Genomic DNA, 16,222 nt, shown 5'->3' on the forward strand with positions numbered 1-16,222 from the left:
ATATATACAATTATATATTATATATATATATATATATATCCTGAAGAAGAGAGGTTCACTCTCGAAAGCTTGTCTTTTTGTCTTTTTTGACATCTTGTCTACTGGACTAATACGGCTTACCCATTTATATTGCACTATAGTCGTGGTTGTGGGGATCTGACATCAAGGCTGGCTCCACCCATTTGTTGTCATGCGAATGACAGGCCACTGTCCTTAGGTGATTTAAAGACTGTGTGAACCAAAGAGAGCTGAAGCCAGCCATACTCAGCTGAAGTGAATAGCTGAACGGTGTTCAGCTCCCTTCACTTCGGGTGGGTTATTCACCTGGCTGCCTTCAGCTGCTTGGTTAATAACCCCTTAGTTTTAAATATTATGGTCGTATTATCCATAACCTTTTCCAGTGGTACCCATCAAATCTGTCCAGGCTGTTTTAGAATATCGTTGTAGATTAATCAATAATGTATCTCTTTTCACACATTCTTTGCTTTACTCATGGCATACATAAAGACATTACCCGGACTGGACCATTTATACTTGAAAATGTTGAAATAACTGTAGGATATCTCCAATTGTGATAGATGCCTATTTCTTGCTTTTTCTTAGGCAGAGTTGAGTGACCAAGTAGAATTTTTCTTGGCCGTCACTGGGGATGTCTATACAGTACTCCCCCTACCCTCTTCATACGTACTAGTATAAAACATTAACTTGATACACATGTGTATATTTGGACAATGATCTTTAGTTAGAAAGTTGTTTTGGTGGATGGATCATAATCATCCAGTGGCTGAGCAATAATCTGCAGCTAGTTTTACAATGCATCAAATTATACCGAGCATACATCCATAAGTAACCCTTGTGAAATATTTGCTTTAAGTTAAAAAGCTATATAATGTAGTATTTACAATGCTTTACTTTTTATTTAGTGTCATCATGTCTGCTGCTGCTAAAATAGGTTGAATTTAGAGTATTAGTATTCATCCCTGCATCATGGTGAGTAACACAGTATTTTGCTTCATATTTCCTGAGGTATATAAACACAAAATAGAGCTGGAAGTATTTGTGCTGGAACGCTGGGTACATGGTTACCCAGCTATGACAAGCTAAGCAAGAGGAGGGTCTGCCAAGATAGAGGAATTAAAAACCCCCCAAAACATAGCCAAAAATAAACACAAGGATTTCATGGGTATAGGCATGAAAACATCGAAATACAGCTTTTTCGTACTTACTGTGTTCTTTTATTTATTCCATCTATTGGTACTTGGAGTTTTGCTTTTAAGTATATCAATGTGGCTCTGTTCCAAAATAATTTAGCACTATAAAGATTTTGTGCAATTTCTAGGTTTTAGCTTCATTTTTAAAGCATATTCAGTATGTAGAAGGCATTACTGTTTTTTTTCTCAATCAGCAAAATACAATTTTTCAACTTGACATGCTGTGTTTCTGTATGATACCACAGTGCAGACATCAGAATATTTGTACTGTTTGTGATTGCATTTTTTTATATTTAAATATGTATTATGCTATAAACTTTACATGATGGAAAGCTATGCATGGTAAATGTACATCAAGGCCATTCCACGATAGGTTCAGAAGAATATTCCTTTTTTTAAAAATTAAAAGCAGAGATTTCTATTATTTTCTTACCTCCTACAGCTTGGGAAATCTGGCGTTGTTGTTTTATTGTATTGTTCCTTTAGAATACAAACAAAATAAAATCAAGAAATAAGCAACTAACCTTTCCAACAATGTCTGAGATTTTGGGGATTGGTTTTCCTTTTTGGTGTTGTATGGTTGGTGGACTCTGTCCATCCCAGTCTTGGAGCTCTTCAATGCTCTTCAGGTAGAGAAGTGCCTTTAGACCAGTACAGTAATCATCAATCAGTGTAAAGTCTTGATTTTGTATGGCGCTGCACACCTAGAGTTATCCAGACAGAAAACATATGAATCATTATAAGACAAAACTAGTTTCCTCTAGTTGTCTAGGCAAGCTATTTAATGACAAATACTAGATTTCTTGCCTATTTCTTTATTAAAGTATACCTTTAAAAAAAAAACAGCAAAAATATTTTTTTTCAAAAAAGCTCTACATTTTACCATTAAAAAGCAGTCATTGAGCTCCAGTCTGGTCACTTTACCTAGGCTGAGATTATGTCACAAATCTGCTGCAGGCAAAAGCAAGCATTACCTTAGTCTCCTCTCCCAATGATTAGACTGAAACATTGTAACTGTGTAGCATGGCACAAGCTAAGTGGCTGCAGTAGGGGGGCTAACCTGTGTCAGACAATTGTATACACAACTAATACGGTAACTGCACAAGTACCGGGATTTACATTATTATGTCATTTCTGAGCCAAGGCAGTAGATGCTGGCCCTGAATGAAAGTCTTTCATGAAAGATGGCTTGATCTGTCTGGAGTGAAAGCAAATAAGGGCATTTCCAGGAGCATATAAGGGCATAGTCAGGGGGAGTACTATGATCTCTGTAAGAGGTAATAAATAACTGCAATTGTTGAACAATATTTATTTATCAGTCATTCACTTAATATGAAAAATATATCTGATCCAAGCTCCACCATATTCCATAAAGCAGTGCAAATAACTATCAAATGAACTTTCTTTATCCACTTACATCTCAAATAGTACCTAATTCAACTTGACACATTTGTAGATCACTAAAATAGAAAACCTCAAACACATACAAGTAAGCTATGTATTTTTAAGCGAAAGAAAGTACAATGGTGACAATGCAGAAAATATTACAGGTTTCTGGTTTTCTTAATAACATTTTCAAGACTCGGTTGCAGTTTGAATAAGGCCAGTGTGCATTAGATGGCTGCGCTGTAATTAACGGGATTTCTCTAGAACTGACTGTGCTTCATTACACTGTGATTGCTTGCTTACAGAGAAAGTCAATACAAAGTTTAGCTTTAAAAAGATGCTTTTTTTTCAGTGACTATAGCATTTAAATTTCCCTTAACCCCAAACAAACAAATGACTAAAGATAATAAAACAATAATCCAACAAAATAACAAAAAAAGAAATATGGGTTCCCCACAACCTAATGTTAAGCTCAATACAGTTTTTTGTGTGGTGCTGATTTTTTTGTAATCATTTGTTACATTTGGGCCTAAAACTGTAATTTGCCAGGCAGCATGCACCTCTTTTCTGTCTTAAAAAACTGAACGCTATATATATATATATATTGTATATATAGTATTTATTTTCTCTGCTCTCTATTTAGAAAACACAAAACACTGAATCCAGTGTCATCAGTGCACCATGTATTAAATGTGTATCCAAAGGCAAAATTACCTTTTTCACTAAGGATAGGGTGGGGAATTACTAAAATGCCTGCAAGGAATGTTTATGCCCTGCATTTTATTATTCCAATCCTTCACTAGAGACACAAAGGAAAGTGAGAGGAGAACTCTCCAGAGTGAAGGAAAGCCACACCAAGCAGGTTGTCACCGTAACAGGTGTCCGCACTGGGGATTTCTCTTTTTTACTGTTCTGGTGACAACTCAAAATGTTGGATATTAACTATTATTCTCAGTGGCATAGAAGACTGAAAGCAACTGGATTTTTCAAAATAAACACCTCTTTAGTATTTTGTCAAACATGGGTAAGTAAGTTGAACGAAAAAAATACAATAGAACCACGTAGAACTGGCCTGATTTTTTGGTTGCCCTTTTTAAAACATAAAGTTGAATATCCCAGATAGTGGTATTAATATAACAGGAGGTCACATACTTAAATCTGGCAACAGTATGCAAATTTGCACAGTGAGTGACAATGTTGGCAACCTTTCAGCCAGCATCCCTCAATCAATTGATAAACGGAGCTGGTCGGAAAATCTTTGAATGAACAGAGAAGGCAGCCAATGCAGCCAAGGCTCTGTTTGGGTATTAGTCAGCTGATGTCCGAATACAAAAGAAACAGCAGGTGATTCCTCGATCATTGTTCATAAGTGTTGATGGAGGAATCTGTTCTATTTTTTCATTCAGTTCTTTCGGGTTAAAATAAAAAAAATAGAATAGTGTATGGCCAGCTTAAGAATCTCATGCTATCAGGATACCAGCCTGAAAGTGTAGTGTGCTGGTCTGGTATTCCACAGATGAGGAAGATTGTGTAAGAAAATAAATAAGTAAAACAACAATTAAAAACCTGTGGAATGAAAAATTGATTGAGTCACTCTAATAGCAGTAAATGTTAATATAATTGAAACAAGGACACATTGTTTAAATACAATTTCTTTCATTTCAAGATGATTTTTGAAACTTTTAGCTATAGCTGATGAGAAGCTTGACTTTTACAAGTGCTCGATTAAGAGATATCACATTACCAATTCCATTAATTGCTTTTTGACATTTTCCAATGTTAATAGATCTGCAGCTGATACAACCTTCATGCAAACTTCATAGGATTTTGACAGAAATTAAATATTTTTTTATTAAGACTTACAGTTTGTACAATGCCATAAACATTTGTTGTCTATTTTGGGGAAACCATTGTTTATCAACCTTTAGGATTAAGACCAAGCAGAGGAAGTAGGAAAAAAAAACTGCTGTCAAAGAAATATTCTGACTTTTAATCATTGAATAGTTTTGGCAACTAATGGGCAAATGGTGTCTCCAGTTTGTCCATATATGCCTTCATTTAGGCAGGATCTGTGTTTCTTGCTAATATACTATCATTCATTTTATCACTGTAGGTCTAATTTATTCAAGCTGAAAAAAAAAGAAAATGACCACAAAATTAGGGCTGCTGTCAATAGCAACAAAACACTAAATATAGAAAATGGGTATAACCACTGCTGTTGTAAATTGAGCAAATGAGAGACAAATGCTCAACTGCAATCATAAATTCCAAGACCAGCTTAAAAAATGCATGCACTGCTCTGCATGTATCCACCACTAAATTAAAGACATAGGGGGTGATTTACTAACCTAAACACACGCACGCACCAGGTGCATGTGATTTTCACACAGCAAAACGTATTTATCAACCAAAAATCTCTAAAAGCATATTTCCACTAATGCCATATATGGAAAAATCATGCAAATGATGCATATATAATGCTGCTTCACAGTTTAGACAAAAATGGTTAGCTCATGCATTTACATTCCTGCATTCATCAACACAAGCAACACAACATAGAGCTAATTTACACAACATCACCTTGCAATTCATGCAGGGCTTTGCACAACACACCTGCTGGGCGTGTACACACTACAAAGGTGTTTAGATTCCACCCATAGATCATGCTGGGAGGGAACACACTACAGAGGTGTATACATGTTCGTGGTGTGTTTATAAGGATAGTAAATCAACCCCATATTCTCATTTTTTATGGTGATTGGGCAGGATTAATCCAATGCCATTGGCTTACTGAAACCTCACTGACAATGCATTAAACTGTTAACTTGCACGTGGGAGAAATGGGGAAAAAAATTATAGTAGTGTAAATATTCAACATTCATTTCAATTCAGTGATTCGATTTCCCTTATGCCTCTTAAAAGCCCAACACAATTTAAAGAAACTTAGGGAAACAATATAACCTCACAAAACCTCAACTAATGGAACATGTCCAAGAATCACATTCAGGGGCTTGAATTTTCCCATATTGCAGCAATCTGGGCTTTTCACAAAATTAAATATCATCCAAGGCGAGCACAAGAATTCACAGCACATAATATATTGCCAATATACCAAACCCATTTGCTTAATTGTAATTCATCCTTAAATGTGATATAATGTGCTATGAAATTGCTACAGTTAAGGTCACTCTGGTGATTCCATGACCAATTTTAGCTTGATTCATATACCTCCCTTTGCTAAATCTCTCTTCCCCAGCTGCTGAAAGGGCTGTTTTATTTGCAGTGTTCACAAGTGTCTTATCCACAATCTACTGTCGTCTGGCTAAAGAATGAGCACTTAGAAAATCTGTAAATATTTATCGTTGACATTAGTTCTACATCATGAATTCTTGCACTAATCATTAACTGCTACCCGATTAACTTACCTTCGATCCGTGAGCATGTAAACAGCAATCTGCTCTTAGCTTCTGCTCTTCACAGGCTAAACTGCATTATACTAACTGGCTTGCAAACTCAATTGACAAAATATAGGGGAAAAACCAAATGCTATTTTCCTGAATTAGAAGCAGTAGCAAAGCAAGGGTCCTAATTCCTGCACCCAACATGACTAGGCTGAAAGTATTTTATGGCAGTTAGCCGGTCCTGAATGCATTCCGTGGCCTATTATGGGCCAATTTCTCTTTACAATGCACCCAGAATTAGAGACTATAAGGAAATATAGGAACTGTAAAATTGTAGGACTTGACATGGGAGTAGTAGCAAGAAAGTTCTCGTAATTGTTTGCGGATTTAAAGTTCAAGATGTTGAATTTGCATGTTCTAAATATGGAAAAGGAACAAACTTATTTTTATGAATATGAAAACCTACCCAATTATAATGTTGCAGTGGCTTAGACTGTTAAGATACTCTGGTGATGATGATAGGCAGATATTTTAAACTTTAAATTGTAGCCCTACCAGCTTAGGAACTTTGGCTACCAACATTTTTGTGCAACTGTGTAAACTGGAGATTGAGTTTCCACTAAAGTCTCTAGGCACAAGGACACTCAGGCACATGCCCTGGATGCCAACGTATAGCAACACCTCTCTACCTGGAAAAATACTTGCTACAAATTTGACTCAGCAAATGTATACTCTCTTATGGTTCACTAAAATACTTTGATGAGTGTGACGTACGCCCGGCCCGAACCCGGTGTATGCCAATCACACGTGACTATACACAGTTCTGAACCGAGCGTGGTGTCACAAGGATATGGCAATACCACTCTCAGCCTCACCCTGCACAGAGATTTCCCAGCTTGCAGGACAGCAATCTCAGGCCAGAAGACAGAGCGATTGTCACTAGGGTTGGTTAACTCCGCAGTTAACCTTTTAGACACCAAACGATCACTGCTACCACATACTTTAATGAAGTACTCACCGATCCCAGCAAGTGCTGTGACACTTCACAAAAAAATGTAAACAATGCCTATACCGCTGTCCTCTCAGACAGGAATTTGACAGTTCCCACTGTACAATGGTGCTCTTCACAGAGGCAAGGATATTTTAGGTTCATATTTAGAGCATAGAGATAAGCTTAATGATTTTAAAGATCGTCCTTTAATGAAAGAAGTGGTGCAGAGAAATATACAGAAAAAGATATAAAGGGAGACAAAATAAATAACAAAATAAAACGGAATAAAAGAAGAATACTTAACAGTCCTTGCACAGATGATGTCCAGATATTAAAGGGGAATTCTTTTACGATGTTGCGACTTCTTAATGTTGCCATATATCCTTTCATTGATGTTACAAACAAGAGCCTCTCTAGCTGCCTCCACAGCATCTTTTTTGTCAGCCCTCTAGGGCAATATGTTATGTTGTGCTGTGCTGAAAAAAAAATAGAGCATGCTCTACATTTTTTCATTGCACTACAACGGAATGGATTGCAGTGGTGTGAACTGATCCCATTCACACCCATCTGATTTTTGGTGACCTTGCATTAGCATCCGCTGAAAATTGGATTGCAACAGATCTGGTATGAATGGGGCCTAAAAGCAAACACATAATTTACTTGATAAAAATGATGTCACCTATTGCATCTGATAACATGTTTTCCCTCATGCTCTAACATCCTGCAAAAAATAAAAATAGTTGGAATATGATTGATCACTATGAACAGAATTTTCAATTTTCCTTCCACTTTTACACCAGACATGATTATATAGGTGATAAAAAGCAGCATCAATAATGTAGTCACAAGAGTATTCTTTATTTGTCATTACATTGTATCTAAACAAAAAAACAAAACAGTTTTTGTTCTATTCGTCTGTGTACTCTCATCTAGCACATTGTATTCTTATGGGCCCCCTTTTATGTCACTTTGATATGACGGTACTTGTTTGGGTTTCTTTTTTATTTTGAAACTTTAATAAGAATAGATTAAACCATAAAAAATGTAATATTTTGCAGCTTACTGGTCGTTAGATGTGGTAGCTGCATTAGTTTTTATTTTTAAAGCTTTTTCAGCAGGTATAGAAAATGCCTGTTGATCTTTCCATAAATGCAGTATCCTTGTAAATTCTTGTGATTTGAACTGATAAAACTAGCAACGCTGCATTCTTTAAAAAAAGCCATTTGATTGTAAACTACTAATTGTGCAGACCCCCACGTAATAGAGAGAAAGTGAAGAAGACATGCTGAAAAAATAAAAGAAAACAAATGTACCACCACATCCAAGGATTGGTAAACTGCAATTAAATTAAAATAAATATTTGTGCTCGGGTTTAGATATGCTTTAGTCGAATCATTTTCATTCTTTTCAGCATATTTGTCATGTTAGCACAGAAGCAGAATACTGCATCCATTTAGAAAGCAAAGTCTTTATGAATGACACCAAAACATTCAGCTGGGCCTTCAAACGATGCTCCGGTAAACAGATCATAGCTCACCTGTGATTTAATTAGTTTCAGCAATTTATTCCCGTAGGTAAAATGCAAGTTTGACTCACATCCAGTACAACTTCATGTTATTTGGAACTATGACAGACTACAATTTTTAGCAGCCCTAAGTACCATCTCTGTTTCATTCTGTTTTAATATATTTATTGCCAAGGAAAGCATAAAGGACATAAGCAATCAAGGAGCAATAAAAAACCAAGGTGATTTGCTAAGACGACATAGACACTTAGCTATGTACTTCCCTGGGTATGCTTATTGCTGTAACAAAGTCTTCTACAAAAGAAGAGTCATTAAACAACAGAAGACACAAGAGACCTACATGGCAAGACTGTCTTTACTTCATTTCTCTTTATGTGTGAGAGGCTTATATTCCCCAATCAGTGCTAGACGAAATCTAATATAGATTATTGAAAATATTTCTACAAACCGTTTCTAAACGCAGAAAGTAAATTAAAAACAAACAATGTACTGTTATTGGCTGGGCAATATGTCATTTTAAACTACCCTTCGAGTGTGTCTTTTTCAGTTAATAAATGTTTCTTATAAGAAAGTCGTTTTTGGGTCAGGGAGTGCCATTTGGGACTCCATGCTGTATTTTTTTTACTGCAGAGACAGAATAAAGCTATTGGCTTTTGGATTTTTCTGCAGCAATTTCCCGCAGGCCTTGCAACGGTTTGTACAAATACTGTACCGTATGTTTTTAATAAACTCAAAAAAATAAAATATGGTTTCTTGAACACAATGGCTGCATTTTATCTGAACATAAAGTTTGCAATTATTTCTACTTCATAGGCCAGTTTACAGAGAATACATTACGACTGCATCCATTTATACATGTTGAGTCCTTTTATTGGACACATACCAGGAAGAAATATTGCTTCCAGCTGTCTTGTAAGTGGAATTAATGTTAATGAAACAATAACTACAAAATTGTAAATGCAATTTACATACATTTTTTACAGGTAACAGCATATTGTGATAATGACCCATTGCAAATACATCCATGCTCTGTGCTAAGGTGATACGTTATGGTTACTGAATATAACATAATTTAACAGTAATAAAACCTAGTCATAGTTAGCCGGATGACTGAATTTATGAGAACAGTAAGTCAAGCATGGGACAGAAAGAATATTTACATGACTCCTTCTAATTTGTGGAGCAGAAGGTTAGATGTATGGCAAAACAAGAACTTTGGTAAGCACTATTTAGAAATAAATTGGCAACATTTCCTAACCTTAATGTTATTTTAAAAAGAAAAATCCTCTTACATAGACATAAAATAAAAAAGAGATAATTGAGCTCTTCAGTCTAACAATTGAGACAGAACAAAAAATCAATTCCTTATTGTCACCAAGTCAGGTCATTTTAAACTTTTTGCGTTTTTTTTGTTGCATTGAGGGAGATTTCACTGCACTTCCTATCACAGCAACTCAATAAGAAGAGGAAATCTCCCCAAAGCGAGTGGAAATGCTCTCTTAGATAGCTGTCATCTGAACAGTTGTCCCCAAACGATGACTGCTGTATAATTTGGGATTTCACTACTCTTCATGTTCCTGTGACATTGGTCACCGGAACAAATAGACAGGGAGAATCTTCCTGGTGGGATTCACAAAGCAATAAAATTTTGACAATGGCTCTAACTCTTCCCCACTCTATACAAAGCTAACAAAATGTTGGTTTTAGATGCACTTTAAAGAAGAATTTCAGGTAATCAAAAACGTAATCCTTGCAGTGAGGCTACCCCGCTCACACTCACCTGATCCACAGTCCCACGTGGCTGCTAAACTGGTCCCTGCAGCCTTTTCTCCCCCCGGGCTCAGGGGGCTAAGGACCCACAATGCAACTGTATTAAATGCAACTGTATCAGAGGAGAGGGAGAAAGAGGTGAGCAGTCAGCGCTGCAGGACCGAGGATCAGGTGAGCATGTCCTCTTTATCTTAGCCCTAGACCAGAGGGACTAACATCCTTGCAGTGGGACTGACCCCACTGTAAGGGTTGATTTTTTGATTGCCTGGAGTTCTTCTTTGAAGGCCTAAAGCCAATTTTACATTTACTGTAGCATGCCCAAGAACTGCATGAACTAAAGGGGTAAAAGCATTACCTATATCTGGATTATGATAATGCAATCGAAAAGATTTCTCTTCATATAGCTTTATTCCTTCAGTAACACCAACTTAAACATATGTCCCTTATTTAAGAATTATTATGTTTAATTAGCAACTATTCAAAGAGTATGTCCAACCGAAACATTTCTTCTTAGTTTTGATGGGGTAGGGAAGAGCTAGGACCTTTCTCAAGTTGTTGCTACTTTTAAAGGCTCCGTTGAAGAGATTTACTTTCAGTCCTGCTGACAGCATATTACCAGACAGGAGGTGAAGAGAACCTTCCAACAGCAATAGATATGTAAAAAAAAGGCTTTTACTTAGTAGAGTACGGGCAGTATTGAACCCCTGTAAGAGTATTATTTCTGCCTCTATCCCTGTTGCACATGTTCCCTAACTTTGTCCCCATTCACACCTAGGCATTGTGTAGCTTAAAGCTCGGAGCTACAAAACGCTGAACACAAGGAATCCCATTGTTTTCTATGGCCCCTCTTTACACCTGAGCATTTTGTCACCAGCAGTAAAATGTCTATCACCGGAAAAATTATCTTTTCTGCAGATTTCTGCACTTTTGGCTCCAAAGACTTCAATGGAAATGCCTGTAAACATGCGGCACAAGCACCTTTGCATGTTTTGTCACACAAGCACAATTTAACACCTGAAAACATGTGCAAGAATGGGTAAATACGGTAGACCAAAATCGTGCAAAAATGCTGTCACGTAGGTATGAACGGAGGCTTCCCGTCTGGTGAAACTGTTATCAGAAAGAACAAGAAATTAGGGTAAATCTCTCCAACTCTCTCCCAGATAGAAATAAAGACCTAACAGATGTTTTAATTCTTCCCCAGTCTATCCAAAACTGAAAAAAAAGTTTTTGGCTTGATGTATGCTTTAAATCACATACTTTTAGCTTGATGTGGCTAGCATTGTGTCAGCACCTAAGAAGCAATAACAGCTCACAGCATATTCTGCCTTTAAATTACTCCCTGTGATTGAAACAACACATCCCAGTAGATGAAAGTAACAAAGAATATAAAAGTTAGCTCTGTAATTTAATAGGGTCATGAAAAATACCTTGCGTTAACTAGTAATTTACATGCATTATGTACTTATGGCTTAGTCTGTGAAAAAAAGCAGCATAAATTGAAAAGCAATGAATGGGGATGATGTCTATTTACATTTTTTTTATCTTGTGTGTTCTTTCTAGAAAATGATACGTAATTAAAATCACTAGTGTTTTGTTTCCTCTGACTGTGGTTCACTAATGAGAATATGAAAGAACAATTCGTAGCTGGGTTCCTGTCACAGTATCATTTTTGAAAAGTATTACAAAAAGTAACTATGTAATTTGATGAACTAATGGAAAATGAGATGTAGTTATGAGCACGAATGATGTATTTTCAGTAGACTGGCTGATATGACCCCGTGTTACCCACTATATAAATAATAAATACATTCTATAAGACACTTGACAAATAAATCATGCTGCATAACACTTGTTAAAACCTAAAGTGTGTGCTAGGCTATGATATAGTATAGATGGACAATAAATGACCCATGCATTATTTATGAGAGGCTTGTATCATCACTCTGAGAAACCACTCTGTTTTCTGGAGGAGATCAAATCTGTATGAGTAGGAAAAGAAATACAGAGCAAAATTAAATCTTTAACCTTGTGGGCACAAATGTCACATCAGTCTAAAACATATCTAAACCCCAAAACAAAACTATAATAGATCACAGATTATCAATCCTTACATGTGGTGGATGCATAGGTTACCTTGTTAATGGTGTTCTTTTTTCTTATGTGTTCAATTGGTGATCCTGCCAATAATACACTTCCTGTCCTATAGTGACAATTCACTGTACTGTATATATGGAAGAGCAGTGTTGTCACCGTAGGCTGCTTTCCTGATTTGGACTACAAGCACCCCCTCCTCATGTCCATTACATAAGCAGGAGATGTTTTGGTAGTTGACAGAATATATAAATCTTAAACATTGTTTGAGATTTCAGTTCAGTGCACAAGAAGGTACATGGGCACTAGAATTCTGGCAAGATCAACAAGTATTTTTCTTTACTTGCAGAACATATACTTAATCTGAAAGTAGAAAAATAATGCAGCTGTCACATCTAAGGACTTTTAAGCTTTGTTACATTTTGTTTTTGGGTTTAGTAATTATTTAAAGCAACACACTGGAGATTGTTCTTTACTGTATTTCATGAGGAATGTAAAAATGAGACCTGCCATTTAAAGCAGTCAGAAATCAAAGCTCTTTAAATAAATTCCACTGAAAGACATAGTTTTATTATGCTTTCTTTCTTCATATACAGTATGTATCTGCTAACTGATTAACCACCTCAGGGCCGGCCGTTGTAAAAAACGGCCGGCCGAGAAGTCTCTAGATCTGAGCGGGCGTCTTTAGATGTTCGCTAAAGCCACGCCCACCTGCGCGCCGTATATTACATCACTTCCGCATTCTTGTGTCACTCTCCAGCTTCAGACGCCGGAGAGAAGCTGATGAAGCAGATCTCTGCTTCATCAGCTTCTTCAGGGGGGTCCTAGGTGACATTAGAGTCTTGGAGATCCCTGATGTCTCCATAAAGAAGACCTGTCATTTCTTTTGCTATCACATAGAGGGGTTTCTATCTGATAGCAATAAAGTTAAGTGGAAAAAAAAAACAAATAGGAAAAAAATTTAAGTTTCCAAAATAAAATTAAAGTCACACATAAGAAAGAATTAAAAAAAAAACAACATTTTTTAAAAGCCCCCACCCATACATACACGCATGCAAACATGCGTCAGGTGCACATACCTGCGAAAACGATGATTGCGCCCTTTACGCTGCACATTAATTTTAGGGCCATCAATCACTGAAAACACTAAACTGATGAGCGGTAAAAGCTTTTAAAGCGTTGCCTATGGTCAATTTTGGGTATTGTAGTTTTTTGTGCTTTCGCGCGTGCGCGCAATTTTTAAGCATGACATGTTTGGTGTCTATTTACCCGACGTGACCCCATCTTTTATATTTTACCAAAAAATTGGGTAATAATAATTGTTTCCTAACATAATGTAAAAAACACCTTTTTTTTTCAAAATTTTCAGTACATTTTCTGAAATATAGAAAGAAAAAACCCGGTGGTGATTAAATACCACCATAAGAAAGTTCTATCTGTCCCCAAAAAATTGTATAAGATTCATTTCAGTACAGCGTTGCATGACGCAATAAATGTCAGTGAAAGGGCCGCAGCGCTGAATACTGAAAAATGGCCTGGCCAGGAAGGGGATCTAAACACCTGGTCTTAAAGTGGTTAAACTAGCAAACTCTACCTAAAAATAAAATATCAGAATACTTTTCCCACCTACCTGCATCTGCCATTAAGGACCTGTGTTGAGGGGCTTTTGTTAAAACTTGTTTTGTATTCCCATACAAGTCTATGAATCAAGTAAGAAGGAGGCCAACTGCAGGTAAACTGCACCCCTCAATTAATTCTGAATGATCTCAGAAGCGTCTTTATCTGATGTCCAACTGATGCCACTGACACAAGTCAAAAGCATGCTGACACAGGCCCTAATATGGGTTTTGCCTTCTGCTGGATCTTTATATAGGTGACATCCAGGTGAAAAAATCAGGAGTAAGACTTGGGGACAGATCAACTAACTATAGTTTTGTTTGAAAGTCAGTGAAAGGGATGAAGGATTTACTTGAGCTATACATTTCCATACACCTTGAATTGTAGTTTTTATCAGTATGGATTCACAAAGCAGTGATATTTGGTAGGCACCCCATGCACTGCTGCATATTTTCCTGATTTCCTTCAGTACTAATAACATTGCTTTTACCAGTTGTGGAACTATCGCCATAGAGACCCAAGTGGCCTCTATAGGGCCCGGGGCTCAGGGGGGCCCGGCCAGGGTGAGGAACAACGGGGTCTCCCTGATGCAGCGCTGGCCGCCTGGGTCACTATGGCTTTGCAGGCTGCTGGCTGTCACCGGCGGCTGTGACAACCTGTCAGTGATCTGTGCAGCAGCACATTCCTCTTCACAGGCGCTGCTGAGTCAGTGACAGCCAGCAGCTGCTGTGGTGGATGCCTAGGCTGGCAGGGTGGAGGAGGCCGGGCCCTGCCAGTGACCAAGGAGGAGGCAGGTCTGATAGTGGAAAAGGCTGACAGCGGATCGGGGCTGACAGGTAAGAGGTACGCAGGGGTGTGACCAGCCCACCTGAGACCCTGCAGAGCCCACCATAGGGTCTATGGTGGGCTCTGCGGGGTCACCCTCAGGTGGGCTGTGTGGGATCTATGGTGGGCTCTGCAAGGGGCGTAACTAGAAATCACAGGGCTCCATACATTTTGCTATGAGGCCCTGTGATTTCTAGTTATGCCCCTGACTTTTACTCTACTCTTTACTGTGTGGACAGGTTTATAAACAAAGCAGGACTTTATATACTGTGTTTCCAATCACTTAGATTAGTTCTGCTATAGAGTGGAACTTTATTTTTAATCATAGTTTGGTTATACAGAACTCTTATATTTGTTTTTATATATGTTGATATTTTGATATTTTTTATCACATTGTAAGATTGGGGATACATTCTTTTTTGTGCTTTATTCACTTTGTAAAGGGAGCTCTGCAGTATTTTGTTTTTATGGTTGGTAATATTACTTTTACTTTAGCTTTCGACTTCACTAAATCAGCATTGCTGCTTGGAGACGTTTCAGCTTCAAAATGGATCAAGGCTATGGATTAGACAAATAACTGCAGCATATTTCAAGATGTTTGCCCAACTCCAGATAATCGGTCTAGTTCTACAGCACTCTAACCAGTAGTGCCATTAAGAAGGCAAGCTGACAAGAAGACAACAGAACTCCACAATGGGCACTTGAGATCTTACTGGCACTAGAGGCTGTAAGAAATTATTGTTTTCATCTGCTGTGGTAAAGAAGGCCGTTTTAAATGTGAATCTGTACATAATCTCTAAGTCAACCAGAGGGTTTTTGTGAAAAACAATACAGTCATTTAGACATGAATTTTACACACAAATCACAAAATCTATTTAGTTAAACTATGTGGGAATGTTTTAATAATTCCCTTTTGTGACATGCCCAGAAAAGAAAATCACTATACTGTTTTCCTTAACTAACTAATATTTCAACATATTGTTGTGTAATGGGCTGACCTATAATTAATTTCCTTTTTTCAGGCTTTTTGTTTCTTTGTCTTTACCTGGTGATTCTGCCAGTAACAGGATTCCAGTCATAAGATCACACACTGTACTGTATTTATGGAGGTCACCCTGGGCAGTTGTTCTGATTTAGACTACAAAAACCTCTCCCTTTTCTCATCTTTATAATATAGTGAGTGGCTTTTAGTTCAGAGAAGTAAACTAGTGAGACCTCATAACATTGTCAGTGATTTCAGTTTGATGCACAGGACAGACATTGATTTCTGACAGGATAAACCGGTATCTTTCTATACTTGCAGATGTACTTAGCCTGAAAAAAGAAAGGTATATGTTATACTTTAACCACTTGCCGTCCACCCATTGTAAAAACATGGGATGGCGGGTGGCCGGCCGGCAGG

General features: G+C 37.4%; 1 protein-coding gene across 1 annotated transcript in view; it reads right to left on the bottom strand.

Moving 5' to 3' along the window:
- Positions 1-16,222, bottom strand: part of DPYD (dihydropyrimidine dehydrogenase) — a 582,181-nt gene that overhangs the window by 81,787 nt on the left and 484,172 nt on the right. The window contains exon 17 of the mRNA XM_018567128.1: positions 1,736-1,915. Within this exon, the coding sequence (XP_018422630.1) occupies positions 1,736-1,915 (180 nt within the window). The remainder of the gene's footprint in view (positions 1-1,735; positions 1,916-16,222) is intronic.

This window comes from Nanorana parkeri, unplaced genomic scaffold (assembly GCF_000935625.1).
Source record: "Nanorana parkeri isolate BGI_ZX_2015 unplaced genomic scaffold, ASM93562v1 scaffold1012, whole genome shotgun sequence".
NCBI lineage: Eukaryota > Metazoa > Chordata > Amphibia > Anura > Dicroglossidae > Nanorana > Nanorana parkeri.